Here is a 22,638-nt window from a genome sequence, read left to right as displayed (position 1 = left end):
TACTACCCAACTGATTTTATTGAGCTGCAAATAACATCTTTACACCAAGGCGTTCCGACAACACAGGAGTTTCCATTCGAGGAAAACAAACACATTCGACCCGTTCTTCACCCCAGTCACAAACACAAAGTAATTTACAATATTCCACAGCCATGTAAACACTAGTGCCTGCACCAGAAATTCATTTGTGGACTCATGCTTCGATGTAGAGGGAGAGTCTCAGGCATTTGATCAGCAAATGGAGTTCAATGGGTGTAATCATTTCAAATCCAAAAGTTCCCTTTTAAGGATGCCAAAGCATAGCCTTTTAAATAATACAGGAAAAAACACTGCAGCAAAAGACATTTTAAGAATGATTAATCTTAGGATGCTTTACTGCATGTTTTTAATAAAGGGTTGACTGTGTTGCACTAATTGTACATAATCCAGGTTTAACACCCAGCTTTCTTTTCCTCAAGTGAAAATACAGACTGGTATTCCTTTCTTGATGTCTTTTCATATTGCAAAGTCTGGAGTCCTTTTTGATCACAGCATTGGAGAAGCCAAAGTTCTGTATCAACAGAAATTTCCAACAACCTCAGCACACCATCACCCAACCACTTTCCCACCAAGAGAGAAATTAAATTACATCCAAAGGCACTGGACGGTACCAAGCAAGAGGTTTTCGCAGTCTCGGAAACACGTTAAATGGACAATGCAAATCGTTCTAGAGTGTTTAAGGTTTTCACCGTCTGTCTCTTTGGTGCGCAACATTTGGGATTTTTGTGTTTCCAGCTTGAATCCTTGTTTATACTGTACATGATGAACTGTCCTCTTTTGTTTCACATTCGTATACAAATATATCTCACTGAAAAACATCAGTCTCCGTTTTAAATACCCAATACTACATGTTTTGGTTGTGAAGACTCGGAGTAGTGAAAACATCTCAAAGGTGGCACCTGTCAACAGTGTATCTTCATTGTTCCAAGAATCTCATGCTTCCTTCCAGCAATGGCACACTGTGGTTTTCTTTCAAAGTTCGTACTTTCCAGCAGCAGCAGGAGTTCAGTTCTTCTATGTATAAAAATAAATTAAGACTCAATACGATCATGAATCTAAAAAAAACACCCTGCATGTTAACTGCATACAGTATAGTGTACACCTGTCCTAGTACGGCCTTGCATACAGAGTAGCTATTTGTAAAGTGGTATTTTGCACACTCAGACGAAGAACCACTGCTGGTATCTGTCTGAGGGGTTGCAGCGAGCCAGAGAAGGATCCTTGTGACGGGCACTCAGGCACATATTCAGTCCTGGGATGTAGAATAACTGGTTCTACAGGAAGAGAGCATACAACTATTACTTTCCTAAAAAAAACAAACAAAAGACCAAGCAGGCCTCTGATATCACTAATTAGTATGCAGCAAATGCAAACGACCAAACTCACATCCTTCAGCTCCCATTTTTGCTCTGCTCCAACTGCTGTTTTTCTGCCCTTATACTGGCATTCCTCCAGTTTCACAGTCCCCTCTGCCCCGTGCAAACACAGCTCCTTCTCAATGTTGTGTCTGATCTCATAATGCGTGGAGTACTCAAAATACTATAGCACAGGAAACATAAAATGCCATCGACCACTGCTGTTAAAGCCTTTCTGTCTTGAGTAAAAAAAAAAAAAAAGTGACAGAAGGTACATTTTCTTACTGACCTGGTTTCCTCCTTGACCATGACACGGGTACATGATCAGCTGTTTCCCACCCTCATTGTTCTCTCCTGCATCGAGACATGAGTCCTTGCCCACATTTTTCACCTACAGAAAAAGAGAAGGGAAGGGGAGAGCAGCGAGAGGAAACAAAATGAAAAACTAACATCCAGTGCAAGCTGTTCAAACAACTTTAGCCTCTGGAGTGCTTTCAGTGGTGTTAAATTGGAACTGCTCTGTACCCTCTGGAGATCCTAAGTGGAAACCCATAGTGGCTAGACAGAGCTGTGAGGTTTGGAAAGAGCGAGACAGAGAGCTGGTGGAGGGGCGTGTGATCTTACTGCGCCAAAGCGGAGCGGGTTTAGATCAGGCATGAACACTTCTGGATACACGTTCTTCAGAAACCAAGAGAAGCTCTTGCACTGCAGCCGTGAGCGGAGCTCCAAGCGTTTGGAGATGTCTCCATAAGTCCGCTGACAGAAAAATGACAGGCAGGAAAACAAAACAGGTTCTTTACATCGTTTCTCAAAGCACGTGGCAGATACGATGGATTGAGCTCATTTACAGCCCATCTTGTCTTCTTATTTGCTCCTCTTAGTATTTATTGCTGCTCTGAGATGTCTGACAAAAACAATGCTTGTGATGCAATAAGTTCATTTAAAAAAAAGACTGCAACCAACTACTATCCTTTGCCATTCACATTGAAATGGAAGAATTATGTAAAGCTCAAAAGAAACAAGGATGACAAGCAAAGAAAAACTTAAGACTTTCAGCTCTAAAATGTGTTAAGCAGTGTTTTTCTCCAATGTTTTAGAGTGCTAACATGCTATCTAACTTGTTCAATAGTCTATCAAGTTCCAGTGCTAACTTTTCTCCAATTAGCACTGATGAGGAAGTATTACACAGCTGAAGCTAATAGGAAAATCATTGGTTTCACAGATAATAGATTATAAGCCAAAGTCTTAACAACTATTTGAGGGGTTTTTATTTGAAAAATGAAGGCATCAAAGTTATAATTCATCCTGAAAGTGAGACGATCTGTACTGAACTACAGGCCAATCCATCCAATAGTTCATCACCAAAGTGGTGGACTGACCGATAATACAAACCACAGAGCCACCCTGATCTGTCATGCAGTTACAGAAAACAACAACATCCCACAACTCCATTGAGGAAAAAAAAAAACAGATAACCTCAAAGAATGCAATATTATTGCACTTTAGATCTTTTTATTCTAATATTGCTTTATTATCATCATCACTTTACATTTCTGAAGCGAGTGACTGTGCTCCGATGCTCTAATGACTCATTTTTTAAATTAACTACAGACAAGTATTTAATCACTGTTCCTTTTAAACTGAAGTGTAACGGCACATTTAAAAGGATTTGCAGGCACCTCATGCTCTTAAATAATGAGAGTACTCACTATAATGACGAGAATGCTGCTCACACTACTGAGCACTGACAGCTACTACAGTGGATTCCATGAGGCTGTTGATGACTGCTTGTCTGTTTGAAGGCAGCGAGAGGGCTGGCCCGCTCTGTGAGGTATAGCCGTGAGGGAAATGTTTATGGCTCCTATGGGACCACATGTTGAGAAACGCTGGGAGAGGCCGTGCCATTTACCAGAGCCGACTTCCTCGGGGCCCCTTTTTCTCTGTCAGTTAACAGCTCTCATCCACTAACAGCTGATCTAATTTCCCACATTTCGAAGACTGTGCTTGAAATCTACAGAGTTCACGTATTGAGAATTACAGCAGGTCAAAGGCCCTGGTTCTCCGGGTGAGTGTAACTCTATGCCTTCCCCCCACAGAGGATGTTAAGTAAGTCATAATCACACTTAATGCTTGTTGTATGCAATTCATGGACAGGAGTTGGATTTGTTCAAACTTGTCGAAAGGGGGGAATAATGAGCGGCTTAAAAAACAATTACATGCAGCCACGAGAAGCCAAAGTGAAAAATAATGAGGCTGAGCAATTTGCTGCTCTTTGAAAAATCAGCAAGTTCAACATTTGAAAGAACCACAGGACGGAAATGCAGAATTTCAGAAGAACATTCGAATCTGAAGCACCTACATCTTTTGCAATCTGCGCAGCTTCCTGGTTGCGCCGGTAGAAGATCTCCTTGTATTCGTCCATCCAGACCTCGGCCAGCCGCACCTCGTTGCGAGCGATCACTTGCGTACCCTTGGGAAAGGTGTGAGGGCTTTTGTTGCGGAAAACATGACCAACGACGGAGCAAGGGATGATCTCCAGCTGTCCGCCACACTGCCACACCTGCAGGGTGATGGTGAAACAGCAGAAACAGATGCATAATGATACACAGTTAAACATAGCTACGCACCAGCCGAAATACTGGAGCTATCCAAAGGGTGAAAGGTTCAGTAATAAATAAAAAAGGCAGTCTTACCCTAAATGACATTTCAATATTCTCACCACCCCAGATCTCCATTTCTTCATCGTAGCTTCCAATATGGTAGAAATATTCTTTTGAGATTGAGAACAGCCCACCAGCAAATGTGGGAGTTCTGTGGATAAATTTGGCAAAAGGATTTTTAAAGACTTACACAAACAAACAAGGTTCATGTATTCTATGTCCATGCACAATTTTCTCTTACTTGATAGGATAGGTTTCATCTTTTCTTCTTTTCTTTTCATGACGTGGTAGGCTCTCCCAGCCAAAAGACAGACTCCAGTCAAAGTTGCCCCGATTGTGACTCTGGCCATATGGAGATGGTTTCATAAACTCAAAGGTATTGAGATCAATTGTGGTTATATCAGGGCTCACTACTGCAGTGTAGTTCTCAGCTATCCTTGCCAGCAGAGGCTCCAGCCATCCATTAAAGCATTCACCTGGCAATACAAAGACACGGGACACTGCATCACAACTCCTCCCACAGCAACAAACGGCTGTCATGACTTGATTTTCAAGAAGAGCAGACATTGCTTTCTGAGGCTACCTGCGTGTAATTAAAGGCGTGACAACTAGTTTTAATGTGTGAATGACATCAGTGGTTTGTACTAACAGTGAGCATCCAGAAAGGTGAGTGTGTCACCGGTGGCCACGGAGGCACCCAGCAGCCGAGCAGTAATGAGGCCTTTTCTCTCTCGCTGCCGGACGATTTGCACAATGCTCAGCTGCTTCAAATACGCATCCAGTGCATCCTTCAACACATCTGAAAGTGCAGGATATCCATCAGACACAGACTCAAAGTTACAAAGATGAAAAAATGTGATGAACGCACAATAAACATTCGAAAAACAGCTTTGGAAAAACTCATGAAAGTGCTAAATAGAATATCATCACAACTCTAGCCCATAAAATAGGATTAAAACAAACAATAAAAACTACAAAGCAAAGCTGTTCTCCTTCCATCTTCAACAGGGCTGCCTCTCAGGAGATCTGTTGCCCATTTCTGTGGTCTGCTCTCAATAAATGACTGTTTGTGTCAGATGGACTTGATTCTCTGAAACCTCTGTCCTCTCCAGCAATTTGTTTCCTTCCAACATCTGACCTATTTACAAGAGTTACCTCTGACTCATTTTGTAAGCACAACTACCTCTAATTCCTCTTAGGAAAGTATTCACTAGCAGCCCCTTTGCTTCCTGTTGTAACCCACTTCATGGGCCATAGAAGGAGCTGGGAGCTCTTCTCTGCATGGCACACAAAGAGGTGCCCACCCAACACGTTGCATGAAATCAAACCCAAAAGTGAGCAGCACCATGCTGAAGGGGCCCCATTGAGTTCTTACCGTCCGTGCTGGAATCGTCCACCAGGATGATCTGCTTGAGGAGAATGGCAGGGGAGGTGTGGAGAACACTGTATACTGTCCTCAGCAGAGTGCTCCAAGCCTCATTGTGGAACACAATTATCACACTGGTGGTCGGCAAGGGGGGGCATCGCTTGAAGGTTTGCTCAATACATCTGCAAGGAGAAGGAAAAAGAGCACAAAGATCTGACTATCCTGTACAGTTCCCGAGTGCCAGAATAGTCTAGTTATTACATCTACAGGCTCTCCCCTGTGGGGAATCCATTTCAGCTGTGACACTGCAGGTATGGCAGCCTTTGAAATACCTGCCACACAAGAGTAGAAGAGACTTTGTAAGTCACCAGTACATGGACAGGTATTATGTCTGTTTTGTTCTGACAACATACTAACATGTACAGTCTTCCATGTTCTTGGATGTTCAGTAATTAGCCAGATAAAGCTGTATTTGTTCCTGAATGTGGCCACTAAGTCTAAATCAGAACAATCATCTCTGTGGTTTCTGCCTGACATTTTCACCTTCTGCAAAAAGCAAATATGAGGAATTTGTTTGGGTTGCATTACCCTATCTATACTTCAATAATCTATGTGGCTATATTTTAGTGTTTTCAACCAATGCATCCATTCAACTAAGAGTAATGGGGAATGTAGGTGCCTGCTTATAGCGCAAAAGCTGTGTTTACTTCCACTAGGTGGTGCAGCAAATGCTCTTCTTTAAAAATCAATTGTAGTTCTTTGTAAAACATTTTGAACGCTTTGCATTGCAACCATGCCCATTCACACAATGATCTCCTTATTCTTTCTTTCAGAATGAAAAATGTAGTCATTCTGTTGCACAAGTTAATCAAAACCATAAAGACTGTACAGGTTGACATACTCTGGTGGTCTTGTGTCTGCACCCAGATCTCTGCTCAGAGAGATGCGGTCGCTTGCATACAGGTTAAAGCAGTGCTTCTGTTCTCCCCTCTTCTTCTCCTTCTGCTCTTTGGGGCTCAGTGAGTCCATGTAGAAAGGTTTCCCAGCAGCTCCAGGAGCCAGAGGGTCCTGGGGAGGCCGCTCCAGAGCTGGCCTGAGCTCAGCAGCGGTGTAGCGTCCTGGCAGACAGGACACGGTGTCTGCTTTGTCCTGCTGCCGTACAGGGGCGATGATCTGCATCTTTGGCACTGCATCCCTGAAGTTATTGACAGCTCCCATCACCATCCCCAGCATGGCATTCCGCTTCACCACCATCTCCTTCAGCCAGGGGTCCTCCTCCTGGCCTTGGCCCTCTGCTTCCCATTGTATGAAGAACACAAATGTGACAAAGACTAGGGCCACTATGGCCAGTTTAAGCGGATGCAATCGCCTTCGGAGCACTCTGCGAATAGCTGTCATCCTTCTTGAATGGAGAGCAGGCTGGCTTTGGACTGAAATTCAGCTGTAATAAATCAAAAATACCCACATATTCAATACTGATTACATTAATGTGATTGTAATTTAAGACAGGATATCAGAAAAAAAACACATGCAACATAATGCCACACTGCTTGTCATGATACATTAACATCTTATACTATAAACACATTTTTATCTTTGGGTGTTTGAAGAACGGAAAGCTTTGAATGCATGTATCAGTACTGAACGTGTGTAGCAGCTCCCAGTGAAGCCTAAAGAGCTTTGCTGCTATCTACAAATCACAGAATTAAAATCAGCTGGTGCAATCAGCAAACAGCCTCGTCTCCGAATTCCTTCAGAGAAAACACCACGTACCATGAGCCGCTGAACTACAGATTCAGGTCGACGAGGTGCCTCAAATTGCAGTCGAAATATCCAACGACTGGCATCCTGCTTTAACTGGAGGTCATCTGTCTGCTGCTTGAACTCCAAAGCAACTTTGCGTGGAGGCAGAACACAGAAAAAAACGAAAAAGATTCGGAGCGCTCTAAACTTCCGTCTCGTTGGATCCAGGTGTGCTCCACTCAGGTAGAGGGTGGTGACGCACGGGTGCGCTTGCGCAAACAGGACTCCTGCGTGTCAAAGTAACACATCCACAATCAAAATCCATGCCTGCACACATGAGAAGATTCCAACAAAAAATGTACTATTCCAAACTCCCAACATGTGTGGTTTAACCTCTCGATAAATGCGCAAAGGTGCTGAGCGGTGACTCCGTGGAGGAATATTGGATTCTGCTCTCCACGGAGCTGCTCACATTCAGTAATGGTGTCATTAACAGGATTTGTTCAACTGGTCATTCACTGGGACAGTTGCTGGGTTACAAATAACAGAGGAACGCGATCTACCCCACCGCATCCAATCAGTCCTCTGAGAAGTGCCACATCTTGCACACAGAGCGAACGAAGAGAGAAACTGAAAACGCACCAACTTAAAATAGGTAAAAAGTTAGGCGTCCTTTCAGCGTGGATGCGAATATTCAGTCTGCGCTTTCTGCTGGTTAAAAGTTGTAAAATCCACACTCACCGCTCCGCTCTACAGTTCATCTAACCCTTGAAATTTCACAGATTTCCCCACAACGGATGGCGCTCAGAAAGAGTTGGATGCTTGGAGGAGTAGAAGACGCGGATCCACCCGCCGGGAGTCTGCTCTGGTGCCCAGTTTGAAGTCTTTCTGCATTTGACTCGCACAGTGACTCCATCTGTAGTGACTGTGTTCCCCACCGCTTCCTATCCACGGCAGGCGTCCACTTTATTATGTCCATTAAAATGCTTCGCCCACTGTGTGTCCAACGCTCTATTCCAGTCACGCTTGTGGCTGTTTGTCTGTGTGGATACTACTGATGTAAACTGTCTGTGCAAATTGCGTGTCCATCCTCAGTCGGGAGGCTACACGTGTTTATTGACACATTCATTAAATCTCACGAGAAGGAAAATTAAACCAAGCACAGAACCACCATCATTTAAATACAACTAAATAACTTTATTTTTGAATTATCTAAATTTACAACATCCATGAAAAGATGAAACATTGTAAAACATTAGATACACAACTATAAAATATCATTAACAGACAAAGTCATGTCATGAATCAGATTTAAGAAGGATAATAATCACATCATAAACAAATAAAGCTTAAATGCTCTTAAAGATGTCCTTTCTGTAAGATCTCCTTATTCCTACACTCAGAATTTATTTTGATGTGCTTTGTGTCTGGCTTTGTGAGGATAGAAAGAAAAAAAAACACCTTCGGTTGTGTATGAGCCTGAATATCTGCACTGTGTTTTCTTTCTGAATTGCCAGCAACCAATTATTCATACGCTGAGGAAAAAAAATGCACATAGCAATGTGTTCACCAAGAAATCAGACGAATCACTGCACATTTTCAACTTGACAGTAAAATCCAAACAATAGAAGTGGATTAAATCAAAGCTAAGCCATTTCATTACTGAAGCAGTGGTTTCCAACACTAAGGCCTCAGTGCAGTGCGAGCTTTGTCCAGGATGTCCTTTCGCATTCTTGGATAATTTGGATGAGCAGCCAGAACCTGCGGACAAAAATGAATGTGATTCACAGGATAAAAACATAACGAGGATTTTAAAATGAAAACATCCGCAGGCGTCTCACCTTATGACACACGTCTATGGCATCGACGTGCCTCTTTGCTTTTAAGTAGTTAAAAGCAAGCTTGTATCCTGAAATAAGAGCAGACGCTTCATGTTAGAAATATTTGTCCTTGTAAACAGAGCTAGACATGCGATTTTGGTTGACATACCAATAGTTGGGTTTGTCCGATTTCCATATTTCCAAGCCATTTCATAACTGAGTGCTGCATCACGGAATGCCTGCTCTTTTTCCTGTATGTAGCCCCGATATTCATAAGCCTTACAGCACGACTGAAAAAAAGTGCAATTGGAAATTTACATAAAAGTTCGCTTCTGCATTATAAAGAAACACCAAATGTCGAAAAAAGGGTAGAAAAAAAGTTAAATATGATTGGAACTGTGTTGATTTAATTCCAGTCTGACCTTGTTACGATTGAGGCATTTTGTCAAGAGGTCACTGGCCATGTCATACTTCCCCGAATGGATGTAGATGTCTGCCAGGAGCAGCCAGCTCTTCTCAAACTCATCAGCATCAACAATGCTCCAGTCCATCTTAGCTATGCGTTTGAGTTGGTTCCTGGCTCGAGGAGTTTGTTTTAGCATCATGTAAGCTGTTGCCATGGCCAGCAGTGCTGGTACGTGGTCTTTCTGAATTGAACCAAAGAATTAGGATCATATGGGTTGAATCTGACCACATTTACTTCAATATGATGTAAGAAAATTTACACAGCATGACCATAATACCAATGATGAACATAAGTGATTGTAATTCAGCCTGAGACACTTTATTGCGCACTTTATAAGCAAATGGTGTGGCTGGCATTAAGAGGGATCCTAAAATAATGCAAAGCTCCTGGAGTGGGTATATTTACACAGGAGAGAGTGATGTAAGTCATGTGCACCATCTGGAGTTTACTTACCTCATTGTTTGCGATCTCTGTGAAAACACTGAGGGCTTTCTCTACATTGGCCTTCTGTTTAGTCGCCAGCAAGCAGTAGTTCTCCAGGATGCGGAGCTGTGTGTATCCGCCTGGCGTCTGAGGTTTTATCTCCTTCAGCAGCTTCTCAGCTGTTCTCACAGCATGTTGCTCCGACTCCTGCTTCTCCGTGGAGTTCCTGTGGAGAGACAAAGTTGCACCATGTTCACATTAGGCGCAATTGTGAAGTGTGAGATTTCTGCTCTGCTCTGTTGATTAAGTCTACTTACCCAATTTCCCCGTCTAAAGTCTCAAACACTTCTCCTCCAATTGTGTCATTGTCAGGGTTTAGGTAGATTTCAATCATGTTATACACAGCGTTTTGACCCCAATCATTGTCTTTCCGCGCTTTATTAAAGTGTCGAAGAGCATCATTGGGTTCTCCTGTGTACCTGAGCATTAAGCACAAGTTTAGTTAAAGAGATTGAAACAGGGGTCCCCATTATCTTAAGAAGACACTCTTGCAACTTACCACAGATAAAGTCCTTTGCAGTAGTTAAACCCAGGCTCAAATTTAGTCCTGGAAGAATGTTTTTCTGCCATATCAAGAAATCTCGGGATGTCTTCCAACTTTCCCGATCTCCTCAACAAGTCAATCAGACGTGACAGAGTTGGGTAGTTGTCTGGACACAACAGGTGTAAGTTATTATGCTTTCCATTCAGAAAATGGCAAACCATCAATTCACATTTACATTTAGCACAAAAAAAAAAAAGAGAAAAGTGGCCCTTTTGCACCTGGTTCACGCTCCAGGAGTTGTTGAAAATGGAAAACCGCCTGTTTATAGTCTTCCTTCCTAAACATAATGTCTGCCATCATCTAAGCAAAAACATATGAAAGAAATTACTTCTTTATACTCATTTTTTAAAAAAGGTAATGGTCATAATTGTGTTGGCAGAAGAACATAACTAACCAGAGTTGCGTCTTCGTTAAATTGGTCGTTCTTCAAAATGACACTGCATTGCTCCTGGCACGCATCAACCTCGCCTAGAGTGAGGTACAACCGTGCCAACTCCAGCATCACCTAGAAACAGGGAGCGCATTCATTTGAAGAAGCTGATGTGACAAAAATTCCTGGTCCAACAATATAGAGTACATAAATCAGACTCTCTGCTTAAATCAAACTATCAACAACTAAAATCACAAAATCTTAAAAATGCAGGCGCGAGACTCAAAAAAGATGCCAGTGCTTGTTAACCACAGCTGCAGTAAGTACACAGAAGGTTTTTGATTCAGCTGCACTGACCTTGCGATCTGTCTCACAATACACAAGAGCTTCTTTGTAGAATTTGACTGCTCTCTCATAGCCTCTCTGACTTGTGTAGTGTTTAGCGATCTCAGCACAGATCTCGGCAGCAAGTTGCTTCTGCATGGGGACAGCGTCAGGCTGCTCCAACTGCACGCGCTTCAGTACCTTGGCCTGCACATCCCGGGCCTATGGACACCAAATACACAACCTCATTGTGGAAATAACAACAACAACAAACATCAATAACATCTCTGCGGACTCAAGCAAAAGAAGACAGACTTTTTGAAAATGTTTTCTTCATTTTATGTCATTCTATGTCTGTCTATTTAGACAGAACAGCAAGCGCAGTTCAAAGAAAACAAGCAAAACATCTCATACAAAAGGCAAAAGAAACACAAAGTGTCTGAGAGCTGAATAACAGGCATCACTTACTCTTTGTAAGGAAAGTAGTGCTTCCTCTTTTTTGTCAACTTTATTTTGGATCTTTGCCAACAGAACCAGATAACGGCAATCATCTGAGAGTGTAGGCAGTTCATTCACTGGGTAGAACAAATAACAGCAACACAACAAGCCATTATCACGATCACATACAATACGTTTCAAAAATGCAAGCAGTGTGTGGTATTAGAACAATAAATATTTGCGAATATTGAATTCCCATCTTGAATCAGGGTGTTTAGATCAACGAATTATCTGCTCTTAACGTCTGTGTGCAAACTAGTATAATGATTAGATTGTGTAATTCTTATTAAGGAGTTTGACATTGGGAGTTCACTGTGTATAAAATACTGTGACTTCCGATTCATGCTTTCCACATCCGCATGATTGCATGGTTCAGCGTGATGTGAAAGTTGCCATCTGCCCACCGTCGGTGCATGTGCCAGGAAAGCAAAGTTAATGCTTGTTTTGAAGAGCAGCTCAGTGAGATTTGCTGTTATCCACACCTTCATAGTTCACAATTAACTGAGCTGTAATTGAAGTAGTCACTGCCAGACTTTGGACGTGCTTTGAATTGTACATGCTTTCCAGCAATGGCACCCAAACACAGTGGGAAGTTCCAAATTCTCCAAAAATCCCGTGCTATGTCCGCTCACTGTGCTTAAGACGGGAAGGCAACGAACTCCAGATGCAGATTTTTCCATGGCTCTCGGCACACCCCAGGAAAAATCACTGACACAGCCCTACAGCCTATAGGCCCTCCTGTAACTACTTGCGATATCCTGTACAAAGTGCAAAGTCACAGCCAGCTTTTCAGAAACATCCATGGGAGGGCGCCCCAGTAGAGTGTGCAATAAGCCTGGGCTCAGCTCCAACCCCTTTGGTGCATGTCATCCCCTCTCTGGCTCCCCTACTCCTGTTTCTCTTCAGCTGTCCATAAATTAAAGCCAAAAACCCCAGAAAATTATGTTTTTAAATAACCATCTAGAGGAGCCCTGTGAGAGGCAATGCAAAAGGTCTATGCAGCAGACTGATGTGTAACCTATTTTTTTCGTCTCAAAAGAAGCATGTATGCACAAACCGTCTGCATTCAAAGCCTGCATATATCAGCTCACACGGACACAGAAATCATGAAGTGGCCTTATACTACCTGGTTCATGGGCCAGAGCATCGTGCAGGACTCTCTCACAGCGCTCATATTGCTTCATCTTCATCAGAAGCTCGGCCAGGTCATAGCGTAGGAAGTTCTGTTGCTCAGTCTTCAGGGCTGCTTCATAGTAATTGATTGCCTGAGTAAGAACAGAATTGGGTAAGCACAATTTATCTATGTTTATGTGAATTGTGTTTCCGTTTTAAAATGAGTGTACAACAGAAACCTTGACGTAGTTATGCGTCTTCACCAGGGCTTTCCCAATCTTGCTGGCTAAAGCACCATCTTTGGGGTTTTTCTTGAGAGCCTGCTCGTAAACCTCAATGGCTTTCTCTGGCTGAGGATAAACACACATGACGACAAGTGGAGTCACAACTGGTTGCTGGTTTTAAGTTTTTGTAAATATTATAAATAGTTCTGAACATGTGGTAAACACCTTACAAGCTGCTGCACCCAGTCAGAGTTTTTGTGGAGGCTGATAAAAAGACATTATTTCTCATAGTCAAGGGGTGAAGGTCTATTTTGGACTTGAATGATGTTATCTTGCCTACGATCACAACCAAACTATGTGTCAACATGACTGATCTTGGGAAGCTTGCGTTGCCACCCATAAAATAATGCCGGTATCCAGGTCTTTGATTTAGTTTAATACACTATCCTTTTTGCTGTCAACCATTCTGATACTTATGGTTAGGGTTTTGCTTTGTTTTACCTGATCACCAGTGAGAACGGCACCGTTTGTGTTAATCAGTGTTTAGAAACTGCAACACCACCAGCCTCAGGTCAGTTCTCCTTTTCTTTTGCTTTGGTCTAACAGATACTTCCCTTACGAGAAGAGGGATGAGACAACTAAATGATCACTTCCTGTGTTGTCAGTGATCCCCCATGAACTACCATGAAGTGGGTGATTTATAAAATCCTTGATGATAAATTATTGAGATAAATGCATTTTAACTCTGTGTAGAGAGGAAGTACATTTGCTTACTTAATGCCCAGTGAGTGCTTAGGATTTGCTCTCACTCAGTCTCTGAGATGCACACTGTCTGATTATAAAGCTTGGGTAAACCTGTGTCTCTAACAATGTAATGCAAGTTGTACATCGAAGAAATTGTACCTTTATAGGCAAAATAGGTTTTCTAAAATACAAACAAACCAAAGAAAATATATCATATGGCACAGTTGAATCCCGTCCACTTACTTCTTGAATGTTCATGTAGGCATCACCAAGTAAGAGATATGTGTGCGGGCTGGGCAGCTTCTCCACCATTTCTCTGGAGAAAGAAAGAGGTATCACATCACACATGCTGTACTTCATTACGGAGACATATGTCTCTACTACTCTGTGGTTAAGTCATACTCTACTGAGTCTCAGCTGTCAATAAGAAGGGACATCTGAGAGCAGAGGAAGACTTGAGGCAATGGGAGGAAACTGTACATTTCCTCTCAATTGCATGAATGGCTTCAGTTAAGCTTTTATTTCATTTACCTAATGCTTGTGGTCTTCTAAATTCTACTACAGACTTAACAGGATGACATGTGGGTGCACTTTGGCTGGATATTCAGTGGCTTTGTATTCAATTAAGTCCCAGCCGTTTCCATTCAGACAAATATTTACAAAGCATTTGGTTTCAGATAGGATATATATTTAGCTACTATCTTAGATTTCAGTGTGGTATTTTTTGTTCATTTGTACCCAGATTCACTGCTCACCTGTAACAGCTTGCATACAGACGCTTTTCTTTTCTGTGGTTCAGATATATGTCTGCCATTTTCTCCTTAGCTTGGATGTAATAAGGCTGCTCAGGGGTAATGTTTCTGAGCATACTCAGTGCCAGCTCGGTATCACCACGCAGCAGGGCCAGGTCCGCATTCGCTATTGTGACACGTAGTTCCTCAGGTGTTCCTGAGAATTCATTGATGGCATCCTGCATCACCTTTGCTGCTTCATGCTGAAATATAAAATCCATTCATTAGGTTATACGGTATTGTTTCCTTTGATGCCAGACTTAAGCAGAAACCCAAAAAGAATATCATCCACTAGTCTTGCTATGTCAAAATTCGCTACTTTACCTGTTCTCCGTTAAGCCACAGGGCCTCAGCCAACTCCAAGAAGACAGAGACACAGTCAGAAGAGCTCAGTTCAGTCTTCTTGTTCTTGGACTTGGATGAGGATCCAGCTCTGCGGATACCTGGAAGACTCATGGCCATCTGCAACGTCTGAATAGCCTCCGTAAGTTCACCCATTTTCTTTTTTGCCTGAGCCTTGATCAAGTGGTATAATGGATGATCTCGAATCTGGAATAAACAGCAAGTAATTTGAATAAGCAATCCCTGCATCAATATGGATAAATTCCTATGGATTCATTTCTGAGTTCCAGACTTGAGAAAATAATAATATTCACCACAGGATGTCAGTCTGACTCTGCTGAAGTCTCATTGATCACACTGATGCTGATTCTGCACTGACCTGGTTTCGTCTCAAACCACTACAGCTTGTAATTTGACCAAAAGTATTGATTTAACTTATTTCAAACATCAAACATTTCTGAACTGTTGACTTCTGCATTGGACAAGTGACCGGATTATGCACTGAGATAGGGTGAAGGACACAACTTGAGGAGGTAACCTCAAAATGTTACTTTTTGAGACTTCACAGAGTGGGAGACAGTAACACAGCACCAGGGTTTGCAACTGTACTTTCTGAGACCTCAATATATCAAAAGGCCCATTGTTCTCCTTGATAAGAATGAACAGTAAACTAACTCACACCAGGAGAAAGACCTTGTTTTGGTAATGACCAAACATTTCAGTGACCTTTCCAATTCTCTGGCCTATAAATCTAAGAAAATACAAAAACAAAGAAATCCTGGTTTAACTTCCAAAACTTGTAGTAACAAATTATTCATCAAAATCATGAATCATTGAAGGAACTACCACTGTCACTAAACCCAAGGACCAGGAGAAATCTACAAAAGGGCTTCAGGACTTTGTGAACTGTGATAAAGAAGCATTAATTTTCAGGTCACACTCGTCCTCTTTCCACACACACATACATCCAAAACACACAGACATGGACTATAAGTTTAATAAGATACACTTAGAAATTCTTCAAAGCAACCTGCAATAGAGTTTATGTATTCAATGAAACTTTCCTTCATCCTTTCATCCACATTCTCTGTTGTAGGTAATATACCTAACTAAGCACACACTTACTATACCTTTATTGTTTTATAGTGAGTTAAAAAAGTGATAGAAAAAGCCAAATATGCTTTTATGTTGATAGTGATTTTACCTCAAAGTTATGGCTGAGGCAGAGTTCAAGAGACTGGGAACACAACGCCACGCTACCCTGCTGCAGGTGAATCTGTGCCATTAGCAGATGAGCGTCTGCAAGAGAGGGACACTGGTCCAGGCAGTGCTGTAGACTGCTCTGAGCAGCGTCAATGTCGCCTGAATGAACACAGAAACAATTCAATAGAAAACAACATCTGTAAAAAAAATTTTTAAAAATCATATTTTTAATTGCAGTACTCACCAGACTGATATCTGACTTTGGCTAGCAGGAAGACCCCTTGAAGAAGGCCTGGTACAATCTTGACCACTTTATCCAACAAGGAAGCACACTGCTGGAGCTGAGGAGCAGGAGCCTGGCCCTGGGCGGGAGGCTAAAACAGTCAAAGTGTTATTTACTGCAGAAAGTCTTAAACATACTTAGATGATGAGTCTCATTACAAGAGGGCTGAGCAACATATCCTAATCATACTCAACCAAAAATGTGTAAAACAAAAAACGCCTATAGTTGATAAGCAAACGAAGAGTTCATTTGCAAAAACAGGTAACTCCGTTTTCAGAAAACTCATTTTTTTACACTAATAATTTATTTTTTTCTCTATTTTGTCATGTATTTTTCTACTGAGTCAAATCCACTCAACTTCATTTTGACTGACATTATCTCAAGCAAACAATAAAAAAAAGTTTTCTGAAAATGTATCAAAACGGAGTTATCTGTTTTTGCAAATGAACTCTTCAAATACACTGCTGATTGACTCTCTCTTGTACTGACCAAGATTTACATTTACATTTGGACAATCAAAAGACATCCTGTCACTGATGATTCTTCTAGTTGTACCTTAGCAGGACACAGCGCAAGATACTCTTTCACAATTTCCAACAGGAAGTCAGGGTTCAGCCTCTCAAGGTACTCTACTCCCAGAGGCAGACCCTGTAGGGAGGAGAAGTGTGTGTCCACCGCATCGTTCAGCAGGTTGGTCACCTCCTCCTGGGAACGGCGCTTTTTCACTGCCAGCACAGCACGTAGGTATGATAATTCCTAGTATAATAAAGAAATGAAAAAAGAAAAAGTAATCAGTTTCATAAAAGAAAAGCAGCCTTTGACAAGAGTATTCTGTTCAAGATCAAAGATGACAGTATAAAAACATGAAGTCAACCAGGAACAATAACTGAAGAAAAAAATACTGAGGATCTACATGTGCAGTCACTCTTTATCCTGCCAGCAGCTCTTGCTTAATTCCTCAAAAACGGTTTCAAATTATAAGCGTTTTTCTCTAGCATACTCTTAAAAAAATAAACCATTTTACCCCTGATTTTCCAATAGATTGTTGAACCTCCGTAAGAAATTCCAACTTTTGTTCTGCTTCTTCAAGATGTCCCTCCATCAGCTGGCAGCGAATAATACCTGCATAATGAGAATGAAAATCTAGATTTTGTAAGTGTGAATACACCCAAAATAGAACACAGACCGCAGAAATAAAACAAAATATTTAAACAATTTACCAGTCATAGCTGAAACACTAGTCCTATCCCTGTCGATAATGTACCACTTCATAGCCTCCCTGATTCTGCCCTGAAGCACCATCTGGTAGCCGAGCTCTGTGGCTAAATCTGAGTCCCCTGATGCCACAGAAAAAGCTCTTTCCACCATTCTGAAGGTCTGCTCAATTACTTTCTCATTTCGTCCACACTGTAAAAACACAAAACCAAGAAAAGTTGTAATTCTGTGTAAGTTGAGAGAGCCTTAAGAAGTAACAAAAGATCACACCTGTAGCGCTGAATTTAAAAGAACACTAAAAACTGTCTTACAACGCGGGTGAAGGCGAGTGACATTTTGTAGTAAAGCTCAGGGTTGTGTGGCTCCAGAATGTCCAAACTGCTGATGAGGTTTGAAAGCTGTTTGACAGACTGAAAAAAGGGATAGAAAAAACTTAGAATGACAGCTGATGAGCCCCAGCTCCATCATCAATGTAATTATCGACCATTTATTTTGATTCATGTGGATTTTCAACTGTATGAAAGTATAAAGTTTGAAGGTGTGAAAATGTGTAAATTTTACCTCAGTAATATCACCGTCTCTACATAAAGAATGCAGAGCTAACATCCGTAAGGCCTCCAGGTTATTTTTATCCTTCTGTAAAAGCCTGAAACATGACACAAGGTGCTGTGAATAAAGTCCATTTCCAACACTTAATAAGCTTGGATTTCTTTTATTGATAGCCACAGAATATCTGATACTGCTGCAGCACTGTGTTCAGCTCCCACACAAATAACATTAAAACTAAAAGGAATTATGAAGGCGTCCAAAGGATGGAAGGAATACTGTTTGCTGCTTGCACCCCCCCAAATTCACAACATCACACTGAGGACACCACAGCGGTTCTGAACTTGGTGTAACCTGAGTAATCTCTTCCTCCTTTTCAGAAAACCTGAACTGTGACTCCTTGGAACTGTATGTGACTCCAGCACATTGACTCAAAGGCCTTTTTATGCTGTCTGACACTGGCTAAGGTCCAGAGGAGCAAGCACAAACAATGGCTTAGTCAGTATGCACTGGTTTGAGGCATCACGTTGGTGTTTCATTTGCACTTGAATGCTGGGCCATTTGTAAAGGCAGACTGTGTTTTTTTCCCTTTCTCATATGCCTGGTAGTGATTATAAATGTCTTTTGCATGTTTTGATTTCACCAGAGACATTGTTAGCATTCCTTATGATTTTTTGAGTCTGGGAAAGAGCACTCAAATAAGCTTGTAAAGGGAAAACTTGGAAATCTGGGTATGATTTGGGAGAAACCTTCAAACCGCCTAACGAGTTACCTGTGTGCTGCATCTACGGTTTGCTCCCAGTCTTGAAGGTTCAGCAATATTTTCATTTTCTTGATGAGAGCAGGTATGAATCCAGGGAAACTCACAATGACTTGGTTAACTATCTCTAATGCTCCAGAGTAGTTCTGACGATATTCATAGTATTGTGCCTAGAACAGACAAAACATCATTGAAGTTGTACAGGACAAAAAAAGGAACATGAACAAAAGCAAATTACTGGCAATATAATTGAAGTATCCAAGTGTCTTTAGCAGAAATTCCATCTCAAAAGTTATGTGAATCTTATAAAAAGCATACTGTGGAAAAGAATTGCAAGATTTTTCAAGAAATCATAAAAATACACAGATGATAGCAAGGGATACATTAAATCAAGAACCGAGTCAATTAGAGACACAATAAGTAATGTAAAATGTGTAGGGACTATGAGGCATTATAGCATCATAAAATCTGCAGTTGTAGTTGAGGAAGGCTATTCAGTATGGAGCTGTATTTCCCATGTCACCTTTCCCATCAGGGCGAAAACATCTGCTCTCTCTTTCAATCCCTCATCAAAGTATTTTCCAGCCTTTCTGGCGTAGGCGTCTTTACCAGATGTCACATCTATCCAAGCTTTTAGGATTATCCCCTAAAAAAACACAAATGTCAGTTCACATTTCTCGAAAGTGCGAACAGATCCCTCTTATCATTCCACACACTTCAAGCCTTTTCATTAAAATTGAAAAGCAATACTGTTGCATCTCTCAGCCATATGTCAAAAGCATAAATCTCACCTCTCTAGAGCCATTGGAGAGTTTGATCATTCTCTCTGTGTAGTCCCTCGCCTTATCATTTCTTCCTAATAACCAGAGAAAAGTTCCAGCGTAGTACAGACTTTTGGGAGGTGCACTTTTACGATCATCTTTGACCTTAGCATCAAGTTCTTGAATAACTTCTCTGTCTGTGATGCAAAAACACGTAGGCAAGTGTGTTCAATTCATTACAAGAAACATTTACGGCATGAATCTCTGGACTCTGCTCACTTACCTAGGTTTGTCTTTTTCTTCTCTGCATAGACAAGAGCCATTAACGTGCAGAGAGACATGTCTCGATCATCTCTGATTGTGTCCAATTCTGCTGAAGCTTCTTGGATTTGATCTGCAATAAAAAAGAGAGAGAGATAAATGCATGACAGGAAGCTCTTATCTAAGCAGAACATATATATTACTCTATTTGAGCGTACCTTGCATGAGGGTACCATAAGCGTGGAAAAAAGTGTAGATAGGATCATTGCTGAATTTCCTCTGAGCAGCTGCTGCAGCGTTTACAGCGTGGTTGAAATACTTCTCATAGCAGTAATACTTGATCAAAGCCTGTGGAAAAGATAGAAAGAGGGGATTGCATTTACAGGAATTTAAAGGGAGTGGTAGAAAAACAGCTTGTAAACGCTCACATTGTGCCACGAACGTATTTTTCTTCATATAACTGAACATGCAAAATAGAGAGAGATGCTGCATTTACAGCCACTGTGCATGTTAGCTAGTTCACGTTAGCCGATGTCAGTCTCCGTCACGGATAAAAGTCTATCATTGTCGTTTAACTTTAACTTACAAGAGAACAGTCTTAACTTACGAACCGTTCTCTAAAATGCACACCAAACTGGTTTACTTCTCTAGGGTATTTAGTCATTTCTGTCATTCGCTTTAATGTGCAGCTTCGGGTGTTGTTTTTATCATGTTCGCTTACCAAGCTCGTTTCTTCATCCTCCATCTTGGCTCAAACACTTTGTCCTGCAGCAGTAACTGAAAACGTAAATATAACGGTTCTTTTTAGTCTCTCTCTACATTACAACTTGGGATAAAAGCTATATTTACTATAGTTTTCATTGTGTTTTCGCCATCTTGCTCTAACTCCTTTAGCGTTGTCCGGTAACTTAGGAACGAGCAGGAAATGTAAGTATTTATTCCCTGCCTCACTACTTTCAGGTTCTACTTCTTCTTCTACGGTTTATTGTATGTTGCTTCTTTATGGTATAAATTGCAGATTGAAATTCTAGATTAGTTTACAAACTTTTTAAATCTTAAAAAATACTTTGTTTAGTTTGTTGTACCACAACTGACAAAGTGTAAAAGATCTCTTAGTCTGCAAAGAAGCCTGACAGACTAAACTCGGGGCATACAAACGTGAGCAAATACCATCTTTACATGTCTATCACTAGGTGGCGCAACTACCCTTTTCAATACATTTTTATGCAAAACCACCTCCATCACCACTGCTACTACTAATATTAGTAGCTAATTAATAAAAACGTGTTAGCTTAGTTAATATTCTGTCAAAGAAAATTCTGTTAAATTAAATGAAAAGCTAAAATAAGGAAAATATATTGTGTCAAAACATGCTACATTGTATCCAGTACTATATAATATACTATATAGAGTATTATAAATGTAATTTGTACATTTCACCCAATTTCCCACAACTCCACCTAGATACACGTGAAGCAACATCAAGAAAAAACAGTGCATGTCAAAGGTCAAAGTAAGTTTAGCTTACTTTGAATATATGAAAATAATGTGAGCAAGCCCAGTGGCTTGGATTACACTCACATACGTAGGATTAATGTGGTTAGCTTTTTGTAGGGCTGGGCTTTTGTTTCTATTTGGCTAAGGAAAAACTTGTGCCTCATTTTTGTTACTGTGCAGCCATACTGTCACTCACCCCGTCTTTTTGCACACATTCTCAACCATTAGCACATCTTTACGTAGTTTACCATGTGCAGTGGAAAGATATTTCTGTCCAGCCAGTGGGGATTGTTGGTCCAGTGTTATGCAACAGCTTGCATTGACTACTAAGTATGATGTCTACAGTGTTGAGTCCATGGCCGGACCAGCTATGGGTGCAACTGTTCCAGGAGAGACCTTTCCATGCCTTGTCAGATACTATTTAGCACTAACTCTGGCACATAATCATTACTCTCTACAGCACACATCAATGAAAGAGTAAATCAGGTTGGTATCGAGCTCTGTGTATCCTCATGGGAAATGTTTCTGTGTTGTACCACACAAGTTTTGATCACACTTTTCAACTAATATTGCTCGTGATTACTTAACAAGAGTAATTACACATGATAAATAGTGTCTATTTATCAATACTAACTATTTTATGTCCATTATAAATGAATCCAAATGAAACAAATTATATTTTCAATAATACAGAGTAGTTACATGGTGAACAACTGAGGTGTTGTACTTAGCATTGAGCAATAAATACTGTATGTGTTGTTGCACTTTCAAAGAATGCATCTGAAAACCTATTAGAGGAAGACGATGGAATATGGAGCCCCTGGGATACACTGCTATAGCATTCTAATGGCTATATCCATTGTGGTTTGTAGAGACCATTATTGATCAAAGCGCCATGCCCAATAATACAAGCAGCTCACTTGCTAATGAACTCTTTTATTTCTTTTTCCACATGTGTTGCAGTAATAGTAATAAAAAAAAGTTACTTGAAATTTGCTTTGCAATTTGCTAATGTGAACATACAGGTATAATATTGTAAGTCGGGAATGTCTTCTTTCTTACAAATGTTCACTAAATATATCATTCTAATCATTCATCTTTTTCCACATGTGTTGCAGTAATAATTAAACAAAAAGTTACTTGAAATTTGCTTTGCACTCATGCATGTGCTAATTTGTTAATGTGAACATACAGGTATAATATTGTAAGTCAGGAATGTCTTCTTTCTTA

The 22,638-nt window shown here is 40.9% G+C and overlaps 2 protein-coding genes across 3 annotated transcripts; both read right to left on the bottom strand.

Moving 5' to 3' along the window:
• Positions 1–8,215, bottom strand: galnt3 (UDP-N-acetyl-alpha-D-galactosamine:polypeptide N-acetylgalactosaminyltransferase 3 (GalNAc-T3)). Its single transcript, XM_022218246.2, has 12 exons — positions 7,905–8,215; positions 7,194–7,450; positions 6,322–6,861; positions 5,430–5,602; positions 4,704–4,853; positions 4,296–4,530; positions 4,088–4,205; positions 3,754–3,954; positions 2,019–2,150; positions 1,684–1,785; positions 1,426–1,578; positions 1–1,313 (listed from the first exon to the last, which is right to left on the bottom strand). Exons 3-12 carry the CDS (start codon positions 6,816–6,818, stop codon positions 1,200–1,202), a joined length of 1,875 nt encoding a protein of 624 aa, XP_022073938.1. The 5' UTR covers positions 6,819–6,861; positions 7,194–7,450; positions 7,905–8,215; the 3' UTR covers positions 1–1,199.
• A 124-nt stretch (positions 8,216–8,339) lies between these two features.
• On the bottom strand, positions 8,340–20,839 carry ttc21b (tetratricopeptide repeat domain 21B). Of its 2 annotated transcripts, none has more exons than XM_022218227.2 (29): positions 20,633–20,839; positions 20,130–20,259; positions 19,934–20,044; positions 19,681–19,847; positions 19,413–19,535; positions 18,902–19,059; positions 18,145–18,229; positions 17,895–17,993; positions 17,589–17,775; positions 17,393–17,490; positions 16,924–17,124; positions 16,330–16,459; positions 16,087–16,244; positions 14,865–15,089; positions 14,505–14,743; positions 13,993–14,065; positions 13,021–13,131; positions 12,795–12,933; positions 11,639–11,745; positions 11,204–11,392; positions 10,871–10,981; positions 10,695–10,776; positions 10,432–10,582; positions 10,190–10,351; positions 9,903–10,098; positions 9,406–9,630; positions 9,153–9,273; positions 9,005–9,072; positions 8,340–8,924 (listed from the first exon to the last, which is right to left on the bottom strand). In XM_022218227.2, the coding sequence occupies exons 1-29, from the start codon at positions 20,654–20,656 to the stop codon at positions 8,847–8,849; spliced, it is 3,948 nt and encodes a 1,315-aa protein (XP_022073919.1). In that variant the 5' UTR covers positions 20,657–20,839; the 3' UTR covers positions 8,340–8,846. The 2 variants fall into 2 exon arrangements, with proteins under 2 accessions (XP_022073919.1, XP_051814487.1); XM_051958527.1 differs by having other exon boundaries at positions 19,681–19,745.
• Between the last annotated feature and the right edge of the window lie 1,799 nt (positions 20,840–22,638).

This window comes from Acanthochromis polyacanthus, chromosome 14 (genome assembly GCF_021347895.1).
Source record: "Acanthochromis polyacanthus isolate Apoly-LR-REF ecotype Palm Island chromosome 14, KAUST_Apoly_ChrSc, whole genome shotgun sequence".
In the NCBI taxonomy this organism is placed as follows: Eukaryota; Metazoa; Chordata; class Actinopteri; family Pomacentridae; genus Acanthochromis; species Acanthochromis polyacanthus.
This window is presented reverse-complemented; position numbering and strand designations above follow the sequence as displayed.

Coding starts and splice junctions, on each gene's coding strand:
- galnt3 (XM_022218246.2), bottom strand. CDS start 6,818: ATGACAGCTATTCGCAGAGTGCTCCGAAGGCGATTGCATCCGCTTAAA. Junction 4,531..4,703: donor CACCTTTCTGGATGCTCACT/GTTAGTACAAAC, acceptor TTGTATTGCCAG/GTGAATGCTTTAATGGATGG. Junction 2,151..3,753: donor CTGCGCAGATTGCAAAAGAT/GTAGGTGCTTCA, acceptor TTTTTCTGTCAG/CGGACTTATGGAGACATCTC.
- ttc21b (XM_022218227.2), bottom strand. CDS start 20,656: ATGGAGGATGAAGAAACGAGCTTG. Junction 20,045..20,129: donor TTATGGTACCCTCATGCAAG/GTACGCTCAAAT, acceptor TTTTTATTGCAG/ATCAAATCCAAGAAGCTTCA. Junction 8,925..9,004: donor CCATAGACGTGTGTCATAAG/GTGAGACGCCTG, acceptor TTTTGTCCGCAG/GTTCTGGCTGCTCATCCAAA.